The sequence below is a fragment of the Lineus longissimus genome, chromosome 10 (genome assembly GCF_910592395.1).
Source record: "Lineus longissimus chromosome 10, tnLinLong1.2, whole genome shotgun sequence".
In the NCBI taxonomy this organism is placed as follows: Eukaryota; Metazoa; Nemertea; class Pilidiophora; order Heteronemertea; family Lineidae; genus Lineus; species Lineus longissimus.
The window spans coordinates 16,842,450-16,865,778 of record NC_088317.1 but is presented as its reverse complement, the minus strand read 5'-3'; the positions used below and the strand labels follow the sequence as shown (position 1 = coordinate 16,865,778).

The 23,329-nt window shown below is 41.6% G+C and overlaps 1 protein-coding gene across 1 annotated transcript; it reads right to left on the bottom strand.

Moving 5' to 3' along the window:
* Window positions 1–134: 134 nt before the first annotated feature.
* On the bottom strand, window positions 135–21,305 carry LOC135494673 (uncharacterized). Its single transcript, XM_064782871.1, has 17 exons — window positions 21,140–21,305; window positions 11,656–11,913; window positions 10,429–10,594; window positions 9,702–9,986; window positions 8,952–9,508; window positions 8,474–8,605; window positions 8,091–8,345; window positions 7,435–7,594; window positions 6,962–7,098; window positions 6,572–6,728; window positions 6,282–6,400; window positions 5,624–5,821; window positions 5,008–5,266; window positions 4,532–4,716; window positions 3,864–4,133; window positions 2,991–3,108; window positions 135–2,591 (listed from the first exon to the last, which is right to left on the bottom strand). Exons 1-17 carry the CDS (start codon window positions 21,195–21,197, stop codon window positions 2,396–2,398), a joined length of 3,510 nt encoding a protein of 1,169 aa, XP_064638941.1. The 5' UTR covers window positions 21,198–21,305; the 3' UTR covers window positions 135–2,395.
* Window positions 21,306–23,329: the final 2,024 nt, after the last annotated feature.

Here is a 23,329-nt window from a genome sequence, read left to right as displayed (position 1 = left end):
CTTATGGCCTTGAATGAAGCTTGATGATAAACCGAAGAAATCAGACTGAGTTATAAGTTGGCCGCGTTGAGAGCCTCTCGAGCTGAGATAGTAAAAAAAATCCTTAGGCCACAATCTTTTCTTATTTACAAAATCGCTATTTATTGTTTATACAAAAAGCTACAAAATGTATTGGGAACGTAGAATTTGCATAATATGTTAATGACATGAACATGAACGTCATTAGCAATAACATGGCGACCGTTGGATGACTGAGAAAAAAGCAAAGGAACTAAAAAGGCACAGGCCTGATCATCATCAATTCGGTGTGTCTCGTGATAATAGGCAGGTTTCGCAACCTTTACGAAGAAGCTACGCGTCCCGGACGAAGTACGAAGAAAGATGACTTACGACGTCGCGTAAGACTTGGTGAGACCACAGTCATCTGTACATCGTCGTTCGTAGGGGTTGCGAAACCTGCAAAATGTCAGGCCAGTACCAAATGTAGAACTTCATTAGGTGTTATCCGGCATCTCGAGACACTTCTTTTTTAAAGGCCTACTCTGTTCGTCAAACAATATGAAATTTGTAATTGAATTTGAACGGCCGTCACAATACATGTACAGAAATTGCATATACTATGTATTCTTGTGCACATCAACGGCATCTCTTGTCAAAAATCATGCATTTGACACTTTAGCGCATCATATTTATATTTATATAATATATTGTTACACATTATAATACCAGTATTTATATCAAACATTTACAAAAATACTGAATAAGACACATGCATACAGCAATGGCAATGCATTAAAAATGCTTGAATATTTAAGATACACGGCCCCAGTCATGCTTCCAGCAATAATGCTTCAGCAACTAGCTAAAGGCCCGTATCCAGGTTAGCCATTTAGCAAGCGTTTCACACCCAAGGCATTCGTAGGTTGGCAACGCGACATAAAATAACAAAGGCCTTGGGCGTGAAACTCTCGCTTAATAGCGTATGTGGAGATGGGACAATGCCGAGCCGATGTGACTGCAATGTATCCCCCTGTAGAAGACAACCTACCGTATTGTTCAGGGATTAATAGCTAGAGAGACTATGTCCTTCGATATGATAACACAGTATCATAACGGGCCAGTCGACAGCGGGTCAACATAGTTATTCATTTATGAAGTTTGTATTTACGGTATCATTTTACAGCTAACAATACATTACTTTCTCACCATACATAATAAACTATTCACAGGTTTACAGCATACAAGTTATCATTCTTTAAAGGGACGACTTGGGCATGGGAGTTTAGTTTGGATAATGTCCCTAATCATCACCATGCGCCGCCACCCGTAGCATTCACTTACACCAGTGCTGATCTTTAACAATGATATTCTTCCCGTTGCAAGGACTTGCGCATTCAGGTCAGCCTAAAGTCACATGCCGTTCTAGTGAAGTGTTCAATGATTAGATATGATAATTTTTCAAGGATCCTGTTGGAGAAGACACAGTCCTGCTAGAAGCCATATTTGTATGAAAAACCAAAATTTATCATGCCCAAGTTGTCCAATGAAACTGTTCTAGAGTTATAGGTCATTAAATTTAATAGCAGCCATATCAGAATAAGTTATTGTCCTATTAAACCCAAAATAATTGTCTGTTTTGAAATGAGCATTTATACCCGCCATTTTATCAATGAAAGACAATAGAAAGAGGTTTAGCCGGACGTATTCCCGTCGCGGACCTGTCGGGAAGAGAGTCCGGTCTTAATCTCGTGTGGAGAATTAGGGAGGTTTCGAAATCCGTACGAACGACGAAGTTTGACTCCAGAACGAAGAACTGTGGTGTCACCAATTGCTGCACTATTAAAATCACTGGGGAGTTTTCGCAAAGCCCCCAAAACGCCAACGCGAACGTCTATCCGATTGTTCAGCTCCTGATCGAGATGTCAAACAAGTGGATAGGCGTTCGCGTTCGCGTTTCGGGGATTTGCGAAAACTCACTTCATACAAGAAACCTGTAAATCATGTTTTAAACTTTGTTAAAATCGTTGATAAAATGCATATTAATTTATTACATTTTCATACTTCGCATTTCGTCGTTTCTCTTTGCATGGCTTGCCAAATCTGTCAAATGACAATCGTTACGCGTTAACATGCAAGAGGTGCATAAACAGTGCCGTCCCCAAACACAGACGTAGGTCTACACTGGAATACTATTGTAATATCATGTGTTCCACATGCCGGATACTACGCTCTCTGTGTCGATCTAATATAGGGCCGCGTCAAGGAAGCGAATGCTCCAAATCCAAAGAGGAGTACAAAACCAACATTTGAATACTAATTGTACGTCCAAACCATCCAAACCTCTGAATAGTTAGAACACCACAACGTGACCAAATGTAACCTTCGTGTCTTCGTTTCATACTAGCAAATTTGGCGTTGAAGCACCAAGAAAAGTGTCCTCCTCCTCCGCTAGAGGCGCTATACTGACGTCATCCAAGTCGTGATGTCTCTCTGAACGCGGTGAATCTTCCTCATGGTTGGGGGCGTCCCCGTTTTCTAATTGTGATGACTTCAGAATGTCTGATAAAGACCGTCGAATTTGATCTCCAGCCCTAGAAAGAGAGAAAGGACGTTATTCCCTCTTGGCTTAACTGAAAGAGATACGAGGAGAGATTGAGAATTCCCCCAGATTTCTAACCATGATGCTAGCCAGTCTCGATGCAATTACGCTATTTCTCCCTTACCTCGCAGTTAGGCCAACCTCATTACACGGTCTACTGTTTTAAATCAAAGCCCGCTCGCATCTTGGCGTAAATTTCCATTGTTCCATTATCTTATGAAAGGGTTATCAGGAGGGACAGATCTTAATAACATCGACCCCCACTAAAACAGTTTCATGGGGTTGATAGGCTTCCACCGACTCCGATAAATAAACTTAATGGCTGCTTTGAGCGTAGACTGGCGAGTTATTCTGATCGTCCTCTATTGTCTTCGTATGATATTATTCTCACCATTTCTCTCTTGCCTCCTGTTTCGTTCTTCTGCGCCGTTTTCGGATGAGAATGATCAGTATGATAATAAAGATAAGGAAGAAGACGATGCATAGAACTGTACCTATGATCAGGTGCGCTGAAAAGAAATAGGGCAACAATCATGAAGGACTTCCAATCTGATCTGTCTCGTCGTGGATGGGGTATATCCCTTCAGATGACAATCTCTCAACAGCCTATCTGGCCTCCGAAAATACCTTTTGTAGGCTCGTGCGACCGAGCCACAACTCAGGGTGTTTGCAGAATTTTCTTTCTTCTCCATTGTAAACATTACCAGAGAAAAACTATTCGAGGATTCCACCTATCCGCCCATCATTAAACTGATTCTAAATTTCTCGGCCACCTGACGCTTATTTTTTTAGATATCATGCCCTCTTTGATGACAGAGTACTTATAAACTATAAGCGTTTTACAATTCGAAAATTCGCTATTGCATCATCAAGAAAAAAAAGAAAGACTTTCTGACGACAAGAATGATCAAACTCACAAGATAACGACCGACACTTTACATAGACTAAGCTCTTTCCCGCTGCAGGAGCAAGAAGTTGAAAAAAACCCAGCTCAACAAAATAAGGTCTGCCATCTCTGACATATGTATTCTAAACTAAAATATATAGACGACACAAACGACTGAAAATGATTGATCTACAAATCTCACCGTCTAACCACTGACACATTGAACATCACAAAATCGAACTAGTATTCTAAAACAAAAACTTTGCGAGAAAAATGCACGACATAAAAAATTCAAAAAGGATTACTCCACCATCTCACCAAGTTGTATCTTATTCGTGATATATCTCGTGCATATTTTCCTACTTTGCATGCACTTACTCGCACTGACGTTATCTCCTTGCCTATTGGCTCGCGACGATGACGTCATATTTACGTCATTTGGGAATACGCCCAATGGGACATCGTTTGCTGCACTCAGATCTACATCCAAGCATTGTGATTGGTTGTGGGCGCCCGTGATGTTGCCAAACGTCCCACCAGGGCAGGATTTACATTTCTGCTTGGCTGGCTTGTCTTGGAAGGTATGCACGGGACATTTGCTGCATTCTGCGGAGTACTGGTCAAAGAACGAACCCTTTTGGCAGGCGACTGAAAGGAAGGGAAACTATGGATTAAAGCGCTCCGAAAACAAGAGATTTGTATCGCTGCGACATGTGATAGGGCCTATTTATTCCTTGCCTGCGGGTTGAGTATTCGCTTGGTTTGATATTGACCCACAGTGATGGCCACATTTTGCCACTTGCGCTGACCCCTCGCAAAAGAGAGATTTTGATCTAGTTTTTACTATTCCTTCCCTAACGGGACTGTGGATTCTCTCTTCTTCTAAGTTCAACAACTTTTCATGGACATTTGACAACGTTTCAAACCCTCAATGACACTTGATTCAGTGACCTGTGCCGACACGTTTCCGATGCGTCGTTCGAGACACGTTCTCGATGTCCGGAACGCATCAGGACACGGCGGTGGATTACTGATGACGAACTCACCACAACCCTCAAATGTCATCTCCTCGCCAGTCTCACAAGCCGCCGCTGGCCGCTCAAAGAATGTCTCGCCGAGATTCACAGGCACCGTGACGTCATTAACAACTACTGACATGTGCGTGCGCACGAGATGGTACATCTCTTTTGATAAGTGTTCCTTTAACTCTGCAACTGTATCATTTGGTCCCCTAGATCAAAAAGAGAACAAAAATAAATGGGTTGTTTGTCTTGGGAGAGATTCGTTCGCAGGATAGGGTGTTCAGGCCCAGCAAAAGTTTCGCATTTACGAGTTAAATATGTGGGTATTTAGTCCCTATGGCCGTATCCAGAGAATATGGTAAGACACTGTTTTCCAGTAGACTGCACCTTCAGACTTATGTTTTCAAAAGCAAGATATTTTCTGGGGACGTCAGTTACAAGCAAGCATCAGCTTTATGAGACTCAGTCACATAAGTGGCTCCCGGACAGCGACAACTTACATCATGACCCTCCATATAACATCCACAGTGATCTTGGCTGGTCCCTCACCCTCCTCTGTGTCGCCCGTGGGCACGCACATCACCTTTGGATCCTTGAGGATGCACTTACTGACCGAACACATCTTATAATGATTGGACAACATGATCATTCGCGCTTTCTCACCCATCGTCGCCCTGTAGCCAGAGTCAGAGCAGTTGGCCTTGGATGTGGTAAAGGTCAGTTTTCCGCGGACTGAGGCACCCTTGCCCTTTATCGTCTCTGTGATAGGGAATAGGAAAATGGGTGATTCTCAAGAGCAATAAGTAAGAAAGGTTCACTGGTTTGGTGCAACAACATGATAATTCGTGCCCTTTCGCCCATCAGCACCCAACATAGATGGGGTCGAAGCAGTTGGCCTTGGGCGTGTTGAAGGTCAGTCTACTGCGGACTGTTGCATTTTCAGCTTATATCGCATCGGTGTATGGAGGAAAATGGAACCATCCCGAAAGGCCAGCCCACCACGCTATAGCTAGACGAGGTGACTAAGCAGAGAGAGCGACAGTATAAGATTGTAAGGGTGCTGGTTCATTTGCTTGACACAACTATCTCTTTTTGTCGAAAAATAGTTTTGCTTACCAAAGCATTGTGGCAGTGGTTCTGTCGGTGACCACTTGCCCTCCATGCAAATGTAGAGTTTCTGGTGGTCCTGGACTCTTGAAGGGAGATGCTCGAAGCCTTCCTTGCAGCCAGCCCTGCAGTACATCAGCGTACCCTGGCGGTAGCAGTCAGGCTTACTGGCAGCACCCGGGGTCAGTTCACCGCACTCGCCATGCCCTAGCATTATGATGACAGAACCATGTTTAAAGATTTAAAGACCACAGGCACAACCATTTTGGCTAGAACTTGAAATTAAGAACTCGTCCAAAACGATGTGAATGCCAATTTCAAGGCTGGGAGACAGTTCTTTGTTTTACAGAGAACAGACTCCCACCCTTAAAATTGACATTTCCTTCATTTTGAAGGAGTTCTAATTGCTTTAAGATTTCAAGTTCTAGCCAAAGTGGTCGTTCCTATGGTCAACCTTAATCATATAATCCAGCAATAATTTAATTCATCGTTTGAACATCAACATACCAAAAGCATCATGTTTATCAGTGGTTCAACCATCAAATCACTGTGAAGTTTATAGTAAAATCATGAAGTTTGACTGAGAGTTTAAAGTTTGACCATCAATTCACTGTGAAGTTTATCGTAAAACCATGAAGTTTATCGAAGAGTTTATGGTTTGACCTACCTGCTTCTTTGTCATACACGGTATGTCTATAAAGCAACAAGTGTGTAAGTTGTCCGAGGACGGCCTTCCCTATCTTCACCATCTTGTGATTACCATCCTTTTCTATGCGCTTGATAAAACTGGAAAAAAGAAAAGTCCTAAGTTAGCCAAAGAAGTGTCCAAACCATGGGCAACGCCGGCATTAGTTTTCTCTATATCTTTGTTTCTGCCCTAGCCATTTATCGCCATTTCGTTAAGTTGCCCTTACCACGTAGTTAAAAGTTAGTATATACATGCACACATTATCTCACCCAGAATTCCAATCCAAGACGTAGAGGTACGCATCATCCAAGGCAAGGCTACGGAGTCTCGCCTTCGGGTCGTGATAGATGGTCGTTCGGGCTTTCGTCCTCAAGGATAATGTTTCTATCTTGGAGGTTGCACTGTCTACCCAGTAGAGAGACATATCTGCAAAAGGATAAAATGATTCCTTCGAAAATTAGTCCTACTTGTGTAACATACACTCCGGACGAGGTGGACTGGCCTCGTCCTGTGGTCAGGATGATGAAACGGATGAGTCTTAGTGTTACATGGAAGCCAAGAGGCACATTGCGTATATCAGTGATTTATCCAAGGACGACTTTCTTCTTGGTTACAGCATATAATAAGCTGAAAGGCGGTACAGGTTTCAATTAACTCACCAGAGTAATCAATTTGTAATGACATCGGCTGTGCCAAGTCTGTCTCAAGCACTACCTCAGATATCCCAAGCCGTCCTGGAGACAACGCAGCTTTGAGTATTTTTGGAACTTTGCCCCATTCTGACCAATAGAGGTCTCTGAAACCATAGTGATACCAGTCAAGCAATTATATCATCATGACGACTTTTGAGAAAAGGTTAAGTTAGTCCATGACCCAACATCATGTGGTAAAACCATGAAGTTTGTCTGAGAGTTTATAGTTTGACCATCAACTCACTACGAAGTTCATAGTAAAATCATGAAATTTATCTGACAGTTCATAGTTTGACCATCAATTCACTGTGAAGTTTATAGTAAAATCATAAAATTTATCTGAGAGTTTGTGATTTGACCATCAACTCATGGATCACCGTGAAGTTTATAGTAAAATCACGAAATTTGTCAGAGAATTTATCAACCTAAAAATATCTTACTTTCCTACGAAGATCGACTGTGGTTCTTCTAGATTTGTTTTGATGATTCTCTCCGCGTATGGATGGGTCATATCAGCCTCTATTATCTCATTCTTGCCGCTGTCAGTCAGATACATCAGCTGGGTGATGCCATTCACTTTAAGGTCAGTTATTGATGATGCTAACAGAAATAAAGGACATGATGATCATACGGTGTGGCGACAGCTGTTCTATATATTACTTATTGCGAATGTCCGGGATCAGGAAACGGACGCATTGGCAAGTTCTCCTGTGGCAGGGGACTTTCCCTTCCTCTTAACGCAACCTTGAGAAGACATGATCTTTCAATTGTCGGTGGGGGGACGAGAACAATCTCAGTGAAAAGGGGGCCACCACTTCCGTAGACGTGTAGGCGCACTGTCCATTGCAAGTAACACCAGAAAGATGCTACTTAGTTTTCAAAGTCGTTACTAATTAAATTATCACGAAAATGGCACCTTCGACTTCTATGATTCTCCTTCAGTTTAACCATGGAGGTATTATTAAGACCTACATGGTTTAACATGCATCCTGGCTTTATGCACCATTTATAGTTGCAAAAGTGCAGTCGGTAACATTTGACTCCGAGCAACATATGAGGTATGTAAGTCGCTATCAATAATTTAGCTATAGTTTACCTTGTTCTGTTTTGAACAATGTTCTCGGCCATTTTCCATCGTACTTCGACGACATGACAGCCTTCTTCGTCTCGTCCACCCAGTACGCTTTTGAACCTTCAGAGTTGAATTCGATTGGTCCAAACGTCGTCGGTGATGGCCGCCTGCAGTTAATATCCCCGGATGTTAGTTCCATGGTGCAGAGAGAGCCTCGTTCAGACTCACCACGTGACGTCTGCGTGAACACGAGGTATGTTTTCTTCGGGTCATATTTGGCTGGAAAATGATTGTTAAATTTTGGTTTGAAACAAATGTGTCATGGCGATTCCCGGCAGAAATTCCGATTTGGCACGAAAAAAGCTTTGATTTTTACATAACATAACCCAAATAGACTGTCAACTCACCTTCGTATGAGCAAACCTTTTTCTCTGCATCCATGACCATACCGTCTGGGCATGCACACATGTGTCCCTTGACCGGATGAGGAAAGCAGATGTGTGAACACTGTCCGTTGTCTACAGAACATGGTCCTGGTTCTGTAAGGGAATGTGAGTGAGGTTGGAATTGCTGGGCCGAAACATCACGATGTGATCAAAACGCAGAAGAATACTGTATTGGGATATAGCGGTAAGAGTGGCCAGGGACAAGGGAAGATGGAGGGAGATGGTAGATGCCTTATGTCCCAGCACCAGGCACGAAGAGCAGGGACGAAGAGAAGGAAGTGCTGTATATATTCAGATTGAACATCAGGAGCACATAATATTGACAACGTAGTTGTATCATTCTTGTGTGATGTCCTTCCAAAATGTTGGGAATTTTCGACCTGGTGGCGGGTATAGAATGAGCATCATAAAACGAAGCTGGGTTACTTTTCAGACTAACCTCCCCTGACAATCGACGGCCATATATTCATCATCGTCTGCTGCTCCATTCCCATGACCTTGACCTTCAGCAGAGGCGGCAGCGGGGTCGTCGAAGCAATCGGCGTAGTCAGCAGCATAGTTTTAGCCTCTGGTTTTGCCTTCAGCTCTGGTGCCTGAAGCCTAGGTATCTCTTCCACAGGTTTCGTCCCCGCCGTGACATCTTGTGGCGGAGCAGGGCCATCGGGGACTGACTCCTGCTGTGGCTTTTCCGGGTCCGCTGCCGTTTCCTCGGCGGATCCGGATCCGGACCCACCATAATCATTGCCAGGAATGCCTTCTTCCTTTACAGCCTTGGACGCTGGCGCTGGTATTTTTTCACCCTCACGGCTCCCCGCAGGCTTTTCGTCTACGGGGAGTTCAGTTGGTTTTTCCACGGAGGTTCCAGTGGCTGTTTTTGGTTGTGCTACTTCTTTTTCAACAGGCCTTTCGGGCCCTTCTGCCTCTGTGACATTCTCTTGGCCTGCCTCTCTCTTTCTTAAACGCCCGGATGACTGTGATCGGAATCTGTACAAATGCCTGGAAAATTAGAGTAGAGTTCAAGAACAGTCAAACATAGCAAAGCCGCTATTTCAAAAGCAGATTGGGATATGTCCGTTCGTATTGTCCAGTGAGAAAGTCAAATTCTTCCTCACATGAGCGTCAGCCAGTCACAGGGGGCTAAATGCACGTCGGGGGAACTTCTGATTAGAAACAGGCGAAACTGCAATACCTTGTCGTTTTCTCCACAAAATATAGGCCATCCTCGCCGACTGCAAGACCCATAGGAGAGAGGCTCGGGTCCTCCCAAAGTACCCTCCGGCCTGTCCCATCTGGCCCCGACTCCTCTAGCTTCCCTGTGGATCCGTCGCTCCAGAAGAGCTTGTTACCTCTCGTGTCCAAGGCAAGTCCGCTTATTTGAGGTACATTTTCAGTAACTATGGCATCTTTCCTTGTACCGCACGTCGGACCTTTGTAGATTCCTGGGGTAGAGCCGGCCATGACCCAGTAGATGAATCTGAAAGCAAAACATAACAACAAAAATATTGAAATGATGACCACACTCTTAGAAATAATGGTTTTTAAGCTTTTGTAAATTCGGCCAACACAGAGATTTTTCAGTAAAGTAAAAACCTATTTGGGGGTTTTCATGTTACTAAAAAGCTTCTATAAGTACATCGAAACGGTTCGAGTTTGTACGAGTGATATACTCATCACTGAAGCAAAAACGACCTGGTCAGTTCCCTGGTATATTAGACGGCCGAAGAACACCAATTTGACCCTTTAGCTCCTGCCTGTAGTCTCCCTTAAATCAAGTATTTAGGGCTCTATGGCCAACGTAAGTGCCAACCCACTCCGGACGCAGTGGACCGGCCTCATCCTGTCGCCCGCTACATGAAGGAAAAGACGACCAGGATGACGAAATGGACTGCATAGGAGTCTTCCCCAAGACTTCTTACCCATTTTTGGTATCCACAGCCAGATGCGACGGTTCATCAAGATCGTAAAATAAGGTATGATGATACGACCCCTCGACGTTGATGACACCAATGACGTTCTCCCCGCTGTCGGCGTAGTAGAGAAGTCTAGCTGAGGGGTCGAGGGAGAGGCAGTTGGGAACGGAATCTGAAAAAGATCAAGCTTTACTAACCACGGTGCCACACTTAGGTAGGCCCGCGTTTGGCCAAAGGAAAAGGCCTAATAAGAGGTCAGTGTCTAGTCAGGCTCCCTCTCCTTGCTGCCGTATCTTCACTTTCCGAAAACGGCTAACAGCTTTCGTGATAACAGATTCATATTATTTGTTATGACGCATTACAAATTTAAGCAAAACATTTACATTGCGCTCAGATATTAGACACAGTGCGAAAATTGCAAGTGCCGACGAAAGTTGGTCAACAGGACCCTTACCCCATAGGACCAAACAAACATTGTCAAAAAGATGTTTTGTTCGAAGAAGTGGGTTGGCAGATATTATAAATACAATTGCTCCAAAGCACTGGTTGATGTGAAGTGCGCAGGAAGGCCTGTCGTAAAGGCGTTTTTTTACTGCAGTTTTGGCTGGATCACCAAATAAAAGTACTTTCGGGGCATCTAATTGTGACGAGGTTAACAGTTTGGGATCATCTCGTGCTTATACCAGTCCTATGTTCCAACGCTTTTCCAGGGGAATCCTTGCTCAAGCGCTCAGTTCCCGGGTATCATTCCGGGCGATGCTGAGGAGCAGTACTATAAACAAACCTTTCAATAACAAAAAACTGGTCGAGAGGCTGCTGAGGGAAGCCCGTGAAATGCCCGCCAAAAGTGCAATACATTGCGCTACGATGCATGTATGTCAGTATTGAAATCACTGGCGAACATCTGAAACTGAAGTGCGGTACTTGTTGCCAGCCTTCAATATATTTTGTATACTGTCAGCTGCTAGTGCTCGAGGAACTATATTTTATTATCTATTTCCTAATATTTCTACTCATGTTTGATATAGGACCTTCATTTATTCGGGACATTACCACCCCCATCAGTCCAATGGCACACGAGAATATCTAAATCTTGCTTCTTCGGAGCGGGAAAATGTTGAGTCAGCTCGATGAAGCTGGATTGAAGGCTTCTGATAGGCTATTACAATCGGAAGTCGTAAAGACTTTGCTTGAGGCAAGAGGTGATTGGTCGAATCAAACATGAATACAAACCAGGTGATAAAGTATACAATATCCGAAAATTGGAGCCGTCGGTGAAAGCGGCATTGATGGTCCTCTTCTCTGCGTCGATCCAATAGACTTGTTCATCCTGGGAGTCATACACCAACTCCCTTACGTTCCTCGTCTCCTTCAATGGCGTCGATTCCACAGTGAGGCCGTTTGGGATGAGCGCCCCTTTGTAGACAGCGCCCCCTTTTGTGGCTTCTGATGAGAGCTGGACTAGAACTACTTCTGGCGTCGCCTGGCGGACTAAAACATAAAGAGAAAATGGCAAGGTGAATGCACGTCGGCGGACACATCTGTTACCATGACGCCATGATTCGATACAATTTGACCTCGGTAATCAGGACACCTCCCTCTTAAGAACAGCATTTGTCAGTCTCAAGAGTATTCAAAATAAAAAGGTTCAATCTACTGTATTCATTATGGTCGATTTACAAACCGGCACCTGCAAGCTCTTGCCCAAACAGCGAAACACCCGATAGGTAAAAGCCATTACGAACACATTGTGTAAAGTATCATATTTCATTAAAAATATTGTAGGAGGGATCGTATCGATTTCAATTCTTTATTAACAACAACCAAGATTCATTAATTACAGGTATGGAAGTAATCTATAAAAGGATAAGTATTCTTGTTTATATCGAGTAAGGAGCCTCATGGCCCAGTGGTTTACACTGCTGGCCACGACGCAATAGGGCCCGGTTTCGATCCCGGGGAGAACCCAGGATCGTATGTCTGGATGAACCGGCGTGGCTTTCAAGGAACTGAATTAAGAGATCAGTCCATACATACTTGTTTTTATTTTAATAATAACAAGTATATAATATAATGATATTAAAATATCATTGATGCACGAACGGAATTTCGGCTGGCCTACATGTACGTCGTCGTCTTTTTCTTCGCGGTCCGAGGGTTTTTTTACAGGTAGGTTCGTACCATTGTGTACATTGACAGCCAATCAGAGCTCAGTAACTTCGCCTGACGTCATCAAGTAAGAAACGCACGTGTTGTTAGTCGGTAAACAAGATCAGCGATGCACATTGACAAATGGTGCGAGTTCGAATCTTGGAAGGACCCAAAAAATTATGCACTTTTGTTTATATTGCTTTTTTTTCATTTACTTAATTATTTTAATAATAAATTTCTGGCTGTCAATGTACACAATGGTACGAACCTACCTGTAAAAAAAACCTCGCGTCCGGCCGATACTTTATTAACTCCGTGTTAACAGACAAAATAATGACTACCATTTTGTTTAGAAACTGGTTCCAATTATAGAATTTTCACCTAAATCCAATGAATTTGTACATAAACATTGAACACAAGCATGCTTCCCATAAGCATGCCGCATTGATGAAGGACTTGAAAACTCTGTTGACTGTCATAATATCAAAGCAGTGGCAAGTGGTTTTAAAGTTTTTCGAGTGTCCTTGCTACAAGGTTAACATCAATAAACTCTATACATGTGAGTGTGCTATATATTTTTCAATTGTTTTCAAAGTGGTTTTGAAATAAGTCAGGTTTGTATGTTGAACAGACAGGTAGCCGCTTATTGGACGCTTAAGTAACGGCACACCAGTGCCAGAAATCCGGCACACAATATTTCAAATATCTTAATGTGTCACGAGGACAATTTTATGATGCTTCTGACGTTATTCTGCCAGTAGGCACCAACAAAAGGTGTGTTTCTTTTTTTATATTGCAACTTTGATATATTTGCCTGAAGCCAGATTCCAGCATCCTAACAAAATATGGGCTTTTGTCAAACGTAAGACCTCTTGACTAACATCATACCAATCATATTCATTAAATATAGTTACTGCAAAATGCATTCCGAGTCGACATAATGTCATCTACTTCAGTAGTCATCTACTTCAGATTCATTTGTTCCAACCAGTGCAACTAAATGCATGCCACATAAAATACTACTTGAAATTGATTTTCCACATTATAGTGCAAGATATACTGTGCATTGTATTGTTGGGCATATGAGGTAACATAATTCTCTGATAATGGAAGTACTGTTCTTTGATTTGCGGCTTTTCAAAAATTTAGTGGATTTGAAAAACCTCTTCGGGGTGCATATTAAGGGTTTTTAAAGGTGAAAAACTTTATTTCTTAGAGTGTAAGCACAAAGTGAATGTGACCATTCAGCTCACTTAGCTCCAGCGCGATGACAGCCTCCTGGCTTCATATTCCTGACCGGCATCGCCAATCGATGGAGTTCTCCTTGAGCGAGAACTAGGTTAATGTTACCGGGCAATATTTAAACAAGTTCATGAGAGGATGTCATCAAAGACAGCTCCTTGGGAAGACAAGTGATGGCTCTTATGCAGCATACGATACCATGATAATGAGATCGATAATTGTGACATCTGGACGTTTCAGCTTCAGCCAATTTAGCCAATTTCTATCTATGTTCTATCGTCAACCATTCTACAGATTCGAAATTGTCATGTGTAGTTTGATAATCAACTAGAAACAAAATTGACTTTAATCCAGGATAAAATACGAAGCATTCCTGCTGAGAAATGATGATCTAGAATTACCAGGTTTTGCAGCTTTTGATCAACGTCAACGTCATCAACAACATAGGAGTTTCTGTCAACAACGACGAGAAACAAGAGTTAACGCCAAACCGGAAAAAACACTTCGGTCAACCAAGTCACTTTTTTGGATAAGGGCAGAGTACAAAAATGGCATTGAAGTGCATAAAAAGTATTTGTTCATGAATTTATCTACACTACGACGGTACTACCGTATAAAAGGTTCTCGTTAGCATTATTGTTCAACGACAAAATAAGCACGGGGAATATATCGAAAGAGAACTTGACATTGGTTTCAAAGTGTTTAAATCGCGACTGATACCGTCGAAAAAATTTTTAGTGCACCAATTTTACCCCGCTTGACCTGAAAGGAAGCATTCCTCAACAATATGAATCATTTACAGACTGGATTTTTTTCCAATTGGGGAGGTCAATGTAATATTGAGATACCTTCCGAAACAACTGATGCCGACATACATATACATTTCGGTGTCTGTCGTCTCAGGCGATTCGCAAGTAACTAATGGTAAACCATTGAATCTCCATGTCAGGTTGTTGAACATACTTCCCTATCCCACAGGTTAGAAATCAACCCCAGAAATCAAACAAGTGGTCATACTACCTCGCCAAGCAGCAGTGGCTTGGGGCCAAACGGAATGGCTACAATATTTACAGCCGGGCATTAAACATTACTTCTGTATCTTTGCAGTATCAATTTACTCCCAGCCGACATCGCTTTCAAATAATTTGGTCGCTCAAGTACTGTTCACAAACCATTACCGTTCATGGCAAAGTATTGGAATGGTATTGGTTTATAGTACATCTGGTATGTACCGGCGGGGTTCCTTGGATTTCTATTCCTATCCCTTTTTTTTTACAAGATTCTTTCGATTGCAATACATTTTTTAAACTATCAGCGTAAGCGACATCGGACTAAAAAAAGTATAAGCATGAGAAATCAGTAAAAACATGCGCACTTAATTAAGCTTAGAGTAACCAGCCTATTCGAAGTGCGTGCCCCTAGTTGGCAAAGGTAATTTCTGAAGTACACAGTCACCCCTAACAGATATACAACAGAGGGCCACGGTATGAATCCGTAGGACATTTGAGATTGTGGGAATGGTCCATGTATCATGACCATTTTTCTCGGTACACACCTTTGTCCCAGCTATGGTATAAGCTGCGGTAGTGTCATTGATAATAAACCATTCTTTGAGGATAGGTAAGGACATAGTCAGTTGAGACGGTACCCATATGTTTGTCCTCATATACCTTTGGCCATTCAATTATCTACTAGTATTTGATGTGTATTGGTTCGCACTTGGCGACGGAATCTTTTGGTTCCTTCGAGTCGTTGATCAACTTGCCATGCTGTCAGTGCATGTACCTAGAGTAGATGAAACGATCGAAACATGTTGGCGCTTTGCCCTTTTCAATACTGTGCAACGATGTCTGAAGGAGCCCGTTCGGTTACCATGTTACCATTCTCGGGACTCGTGAGAGGTCGCTCTAGAATATAGCCTGATCTAGTTAATGTCCAAGTGTAAAATCGCAAATGTGAACCTTTTCTCCAGTTGAACGCCAGTGAAGCAATTTGAATTTCGATCCCCATGCCGTTATGCTGGTACTAGCACACCTACTAGCAGACACGATCGAAACTCTTGGCAGTTCGCCCTTTTCATTACTGTGCAACCATTTTTGAAGCCGGTTTGAAGAAGCTCCATCATTGGGAAGAAACTGGTTGCCCCAGATATCAGACATTATGACCGTATGATTTTTCTCCTATATGGTCGAACGACAGATGAGGTTTTCCCACTTACAGCCTATACCGTCAACAGTATACAAGAATCGTTGAATTAAAGTATATACGCCTATAGTGAGAGAAGAGAGCGGCGAGTTTTTTAATCTAAATCCGTTACCTTCTAGTTTGCTTGGAACATCATTTCCGTCAAGAGTATTCAAGTATCTCTGATTTAAAATATGCCACGTGCCTAGCAAATAGATTGATGAGTGACACATACAGTATAGACAATGAGTAAATTGGGAAAATGCAGAGTTAAGTAGGCCCTAGGTTACATCCAAGATTCCTAATTTTGTTTACTTTCTTTAGAAATTACCAAAACATTATAGAATGGTAGAATGATTTAGGAAATTTGGTGTAAAAGGTGCCTTGTATTTTTTGTAAACAAAAATTCAGGTCACTCGCTGAAATTTTATTTGTGGCCTGTGGGCTGAGGTTGTGAGGTCTGACAGGATGGCCGTTTTCCATTAAAACGAACACGTTCATTTTATTTTTTATTGTCAAAAACAGTTTCAGCAAAGAGAATTGAAGTTGAGCTCATGGGAGAATGAGCAGAATGACTGAGAAGATATGGAGAGATATAGATATGGAGGTATTAATCTGGGGCTCACTAAATGTGACCAGATGCATCACATGTCAATATTAATATTCCAAACATCAAAATCATGAAATAAGGGTGCTTCAACCTTTTATCGATGAACAAGGACAACGCGTTACCTAGAAACCAATTTGAAGAATACTGCTATTTTAAGTCAGTTATTGATATTTTCTGCCGGTTGTTTACATATCAAGGCCGCGGATGATGTGTAAATACAAATTCAGATGGTGTGAAGAACAAATAGACTTAAAGGGTTGCGCCGTTTATGTCAACTCGTTGGTCAGGAAATTAGAAATGCATTTCTACGCAATATAGTACAGTGAAGTTGCTCAAGTATCAGGCACCCACTTTGCTTAAACTTGGTATACATAATATTTTCACAACACAAATTTACATCTACGCATTTTCGCAATCGGAAAAAGGAACGCGTCGTAAATTGCTAGAAGACTCTTTAGGAATCCCCTGTCCTTGATTGTGTTGTTCAATTCTTGGTATAAGGTTAGCCTAACTGACATGAATGGCAATCAGCTAGTGCAAATTTCGTTTATGTTCATCTTCAAGATATACTACTCCATCCGGGATTCATATTTACAACACTATCTAGCCTGTTGACCAACCATTCTCAATCGGACAGCCCAACCACCTTATGATTCAAAAGTAAACCAATTAATTACACCTGGGTGTTTACATTGATCCATACATGACCAGTTATAGGGACCATCTTAGGAAACAGCCACAGACAGGAAGTTTAGCAATCCTTTATATGCGGCAATGTATTTGCGGGTCGCGAAACCTTTGTACTAACTCCACAGCGTCCTTTGAGACAGCCCTCAGACCAACACTCAGCACTAACGACCGAACAACCGTGAGTATACGACTGACTCTGGATTTTCGAGGATGCTTTTGAGATCGACTGTTATAATAATGCTGACATTGATATGTTAATTCTGAGATGGTCCCCTATAATATCTTCCAATGCTGACGCTGATACGTTGACTGAGAGCCTATAACTCAATAAGCCAAGGCCAATCATGTAGAAATTAATCAGGTAAATATTTATGAAGATTCTGATTGCTAATCAGTAACAACTTTTTATAGATATTGATACGAGTTTGATTGATGTAGAAAGCAAAACATGCCATAATAACGAATTTAGATGCAGAAGTTCTGATCAATTTTCTCTATAGAGTTTAAAGGGACAACTTGGGCATGATATATGTTGGTTTTTCATTCAGAAATGGTCTCCAGTAGGACCGTACCTTCCCCAGGCGCGCTTCTAAAGAAAAGGTGCAAATTGTGCATTGATTCTACAGTGAGACCTTTATGTTTATTCCTTTATGATATATTACAAGTTTAGTTTTCTAAATGAAAGCCTTCGAAAGACCATGCAGACATGCTTACTATATTGATGCATTTGCCGCTGTACTATATCGGCTGTGTCTACAAAAGAGGTTCCAGTGCACAGTTTCTAGAGGTACTTGAACAGCCCGCACACTCTCAACTTTTCGATCATAGTTAGTGTTTTCCTCTTTTGCATAAATTGCATGCTTTGTTGTGCATTCTACATGAGTGAAATGAAAATTCGTTCGATTTGTAACGCATCAGCATTTTTTTTGTTGATAGTGCTGACTGATATACTGGAGTCGCTTACAAATAACATACGAGCATGAACATTTAAAGGCCAACTCCGCTCGTTTAACTATTGACTGCACGGCGACAATCTTCAATTTCCGATTTTCCTCTTGCACAAGAAAATCCAATAAGGTACAACCGGCGCAGACCTGGGCCCTTTTTAATAAACTATCCCTTGTGATTATCCTTCACATATAAAATTGGTGTCACAGCAACACCAAAAAAGAGTGTTCACTTGGACTCCATTAGTTGCAACAACTTTTTTTTGGGTTATGTTAAAGCATCGGACGAAATCTCTAAGTCAAGTACAGCAACTTTGAATTAAGTCAAGCATGTTTATTTGAAAATTACTTGATATTGGCACCTATCCCTCCAACTGCTTATTTAACTATATCAGTGTCTCTGCACTCGCTGGACCCATACCCCTCACGGATAGAGGAAACATTAGACTTCCTATTAAGGTGTAAATGTATACACCATTTAGGATAGCTTACATGGATGTGGACAATTTGAGCCAATATTAAGTCAACATTTGTTGTATCAAATCTGCTTCGATAACAATGCACTTGGTGGACACTCTTACTTCTCGGAAAGATATTTTATGATAAGGAAATTTCGCGATAAGGAATTGACTTGGTAGATTACAAAACTTTCCTGAAAGGTATAAGATAATGCGATACGAGGTATGTTGGGCAACTTCACTTTGATTCCCTTGTTGCAGTCAAATATTATGTACTTGATGATGTGGACCGGCCTGGCCCTTCCCATGAACTAGGGGCAGCGCGGAAGCGGATCGAATCCTATTTTTCATGGGCTACCAAGTATACGTATGTAGATTAATCTACACGTGCTAATACTAATGTCTCGCTGTTCCAATGTAACCCTCCCATTTCCTATCGCTACATAACCCCTACCCCCCCCCCCCCCCCATGAAATGTTGCAAAATCCAGAAAGTCCGGCTGTATTGTGCTCGAGTTAACTACGACCAAATTCATGATCATGTTTTGAAAACAATACCAATCACTGAATTAGCTATTTAACTCGATGATTAAAGGGTTATCAGATGGTCAATGAAATTAGTAAGTTTTTCCACAACCTGTGGGAGGTATACCCAGATGGTTGCGGATATTCCCCAGAAAGTGGTGAGGTTCCCATCAAGAAAAGCACTCACGAGCGAGAGAAAGACGGATGTTTGGTTAAAATGTGCCTTACTCTAGTAACCTGAGCAGGACTGCCACAGCCTCCAGAAGTCCGCGATGGTTCCATCGCCAAACGCGTCCAAAGAAGTAGTTTATAAAAGCATTGGAAAGGGAAGGGGTTTTCTGAAGGTCGATAATGCCATTCCTTCCAAGGCGCGCGGATACGGACGTTTGGCCGCCGTGGTTTGAGGGTGTGACTGGGGTAAAATCAAGACATTTAGAAACCTACGGAGTGCTCAGAACGCATTCGGAGGAGAAATACAGCGAAAAGGTGGTTTCAATTTGGATGCGCGACTGATGTTTAGACGCCGCCTGTGCGATGGAGGAGACTGCGCGGACGGATTGCTTAAACAATCCTAATTGAGATATGTTTAACTAGCCCATGCGAATTAGCCTACATGGTATTTTGATATGGAGCATTCTCTACCCTCGTAAAAAAGGTAAATCTCGCCCTGGGGAAACGTAGAGCCTGCTCGGAGAAGTTACGGTCCTACTGGATACCACTTTCGAATGAAAAACCAACGTATCGCATGCCTATGTTACCCTTTAATATATCCGTATAATATGAGGTCACTTTGACCTAACTCGATTTTCCCGAATATTGCATTACCAACGAATTTACATCAAACAGGTGCTCAATCTCAAGCCCATGTGGTACTCCTTAGATATATTGTGTGTCAAGTTACAACTGTGAATAGGCTTGCAATAGGCCTAATCATGAAATCAAAGCGCTCACAACCGAAGAAATATCAATTGTATTTGATATTCATGTAGCCCATCCCGAAGTTCAGTGCAACACTATGTTCGTTATTTCCTCTTGACAGTATCAGATCGAGAGTATTTCAAATCTATTTATTTGAAAGACTCTGACAGTAGGCCCTAGACAGCTATACACAAAATGTCGCGACAATGCATTTGACTAATAATGTATAAGGCCTACTTTTCTGTAGTCACATGCCTTGGTATATGAGATTCTGATACTTTACTTTGATCAATATGAAATTGTATATGACTGATAGATTTTATGTAAATACGGATTGCCAATGTGTACGGAGACCAATTCATCGATTTATTGGTTTCACCTCAGACTCAAGTAGGGCCTACGCAAAAGAGAGTAGGCCCCATAGTAATGATAGAGTGTTGATGCGCAAATGTTACAAAGATATTACTGCCATTTTTTTCATTTCGATTTGGTGTCATCGTTTAATAGAAGACAGATTATAGCAAAACATCCTTGTCCCACGCTATCTTTTTATAACGATGTATGATCGAGGCAGAAACAGGAGAAAAAAATTATGACAATCAAAAACGCGCAAAAGAATTCTCTTTTTTTCTATTTATTTTGCTGTCCATGCACGCTCGAAAAACATCTGCGTCACTTAAGAAAATGTTTTTAAAAAAAATACAATTGGAGTAAAAAAACCTCTATAAGAGGGCCCGGCGTTTAATAAAAATACAAGTACTCCGTACTTTAGTTTTTGTAAAGTGCTTGAACTATATTCATTTGTCTAAAATGAGAGTTTTTCTTCCGTTTTTTGCTATGTCTGTACTGTAATAACAATAATTTTGTCGCATATGCAATAATGCGCCAATACGCATATCGAATTTTTTTCGTCAAACTATTTGTACAACACATCATCTCAAATTGAGATTTTAAACATGTCCAATGCCTTATCTGTAAACATTAAAATCTTACCTGCATTGAAGACAAAAACATATAAAATCCACGAAAGATGCACCAAATAATCCCCCATGTTTAATCACAATCGCAACGTCCAACCCAAGATAGTCTTCAAGCTGCCGAATGATGATAATCTCAGATTTCTGCTCGTCCCGCGAAACTTTGCTTTACCACCACTGACTGCTTTGGTATCCCCTGAGCATTGGCTCTGCGTGTATTGCCTCCAATGGAATCGTTCCTTAAAAGCGGCGCTGAGTTGTGTAGGCTGCCCGCGCACGTTCCCTCTCAAGTGCTCTTTGGCATCGATTGGGAGATTTTAAAGGCCAACGCCGTTCGTTAAATATTTGAAATTTATAATTGAATGTGAAGATTTCTAATTGTTTAAATATTACTGAACATAATTTTCAATGCATCAACCCCGGCTATGTTTAAGGCGAGTATAGACCATGAGGGTCAGGATGCTTTCAACGATGCTGTTGGGTAAATACGGCCAAGTTTCAGCAAATTCGTATGCATAATAACTGCCCCATAGCATTCTGTATCACTGCATTTCTATTTTCCTGGACCACCAGGAAATACGAACAGCGTACCCCTTTAAAGTGTCATGGCAGTCCGCAAGTCATCCATCCCCGCCGAAGAAAATGATGTCGACATCGTGGGTATGTTTCATCAAACCAGTTGTGGTTAGTTATGGCAATGGAAAGAACTTTTGATGCGATTGGTTATGAAAGTGGTTGGTAGACTCAGTAACAGGAATTGTCCGTTTTTTCACCTCGAGTGCGGGAAGGGGGCTATTGAGCTCTTATTTTCACGTGCCTGTGTGTGGCCATTCTCCAAGCGTCGTCAATGGTGATCATCGTTTTCTGGCCGGTCTAACTCAACCTGGACTATGTGACAATTTCAGCGGGTGCATGTAAATTGGACATTTGACCCGGCGCCCGGGAGGCGAATTTTTTTTTCCTACGAGGTTTTTGTCTCATTTGCATATCGCGCATGCGCACTTGGCGTTTGAACTTACGCCGTGGGTGACTTGTTCATTTCACGAATTGTCGTCCGCAATCTATCGATAAAGTGCTTTTGTCGGTAGGTATCTAGTTGTTGCGAGTGATATTCATTTAGTTGTCGTATTTTTGCATCTATTTTTGTAGTTTTAAAGGTTGATGCTTCTGAAGTCACACTAGAAATCTTGATTTTAACCGATTTTTTTTTCGTACTGAGATAAATGAAGCGCTTTGGAAAATTATACAGGCCTAGGCCTACTATCATGCCTATTGTATGTACGAAAAAACATAAACATTAAATGCGTTCAGTTTGGATTGTGTCCTTAATCATTGCACTTGACCATGATGTCGGTGTCAATAATAGAAGCATGTGAGCACCCTGATGCTGCATGCCAACAAAATTTAGCTTTTCCCGATGATTATATCTTTAGAAAATACATAATAGTAGTAATGGAAGTTTTGTTGATAACGCCCAACACAATATTGATAGCCCTTTTCACATATTAAAGATTGCAATTGTATTGTCCGCTTCATTTGTTATGGCCAGTATTGCAGCAAATAAGCTGTAACAAAGACAAGCAGTGAACAAAAGACTACTGTCACAAGCGAAAAATACGACATTTTGTGTGTGAATCAAACTTATCTCTTGTAAATTCTTTTCAGACTGTCCTTCCTACAAACTGTGATCATCATATCTGCAACTTTGAAGCCAAGGAGGGAAGAGAATCATTTGAAGTCACTCTAAGGTTAAAATTGTCTACTGAAGAAGAAGCAAGAAAATGGTTGTCATACTTCCAGGAATCAAGCTTTACCACATTTAGGAAAGCACAAACATATCCAAATATTGCTGAAAAGCATGAAAAGATTGAATATAAGGTGTGTGGCCAATGTTCTAAAAATTCTGGTAACTGCTTATAATGGCTGTATCACTAATGATTACTTTGCGCAAAGCCTAAGCATGTTATTGCCGATTAGTTAATAGAGGCTTAATCCAGCATAATGTATGGCGCTATCCCTGGGCACTCTTCTTTCCAAATAACTTGGTATTCTTAGCATTGCCAATGGAGCTTGAAATTGAGATTTCTCTGTTCATTGTACGTTATACCTGTTGTGACTGTTTACTTGGTTCTTAGCTTTTGGTGTAATGAAATAATTACGGTATGAACCTCAAACTGTCCTATTACCAGTATTACCAAGCCAGTAA

Bases quoted from the DNA above. Each gene is read 5' to 3' on its own strand.
- LOC135494673 (XM_064782871.1), bottom strand. From the start codon at position 21,197: ATGGGGGATTATTTGGTGCATCTTTCGTGGATTTTATATGTTTTTGTC. The intron at 5,822-6,281 runs GTAGGTCAAACC...TCATAATGCTAG, and splicing joins CGTGTATGACAAAGAAGCAG to GGCATGGCGAGTGCGGTGAA. The intron at 2,592-2,990 runs GTGAGAATAATA...CTCTCTTTCTAG, and splicing joins CAGGAGGCAAGAGAGAAATG to GGCTGGAGATCAAATTCGAC.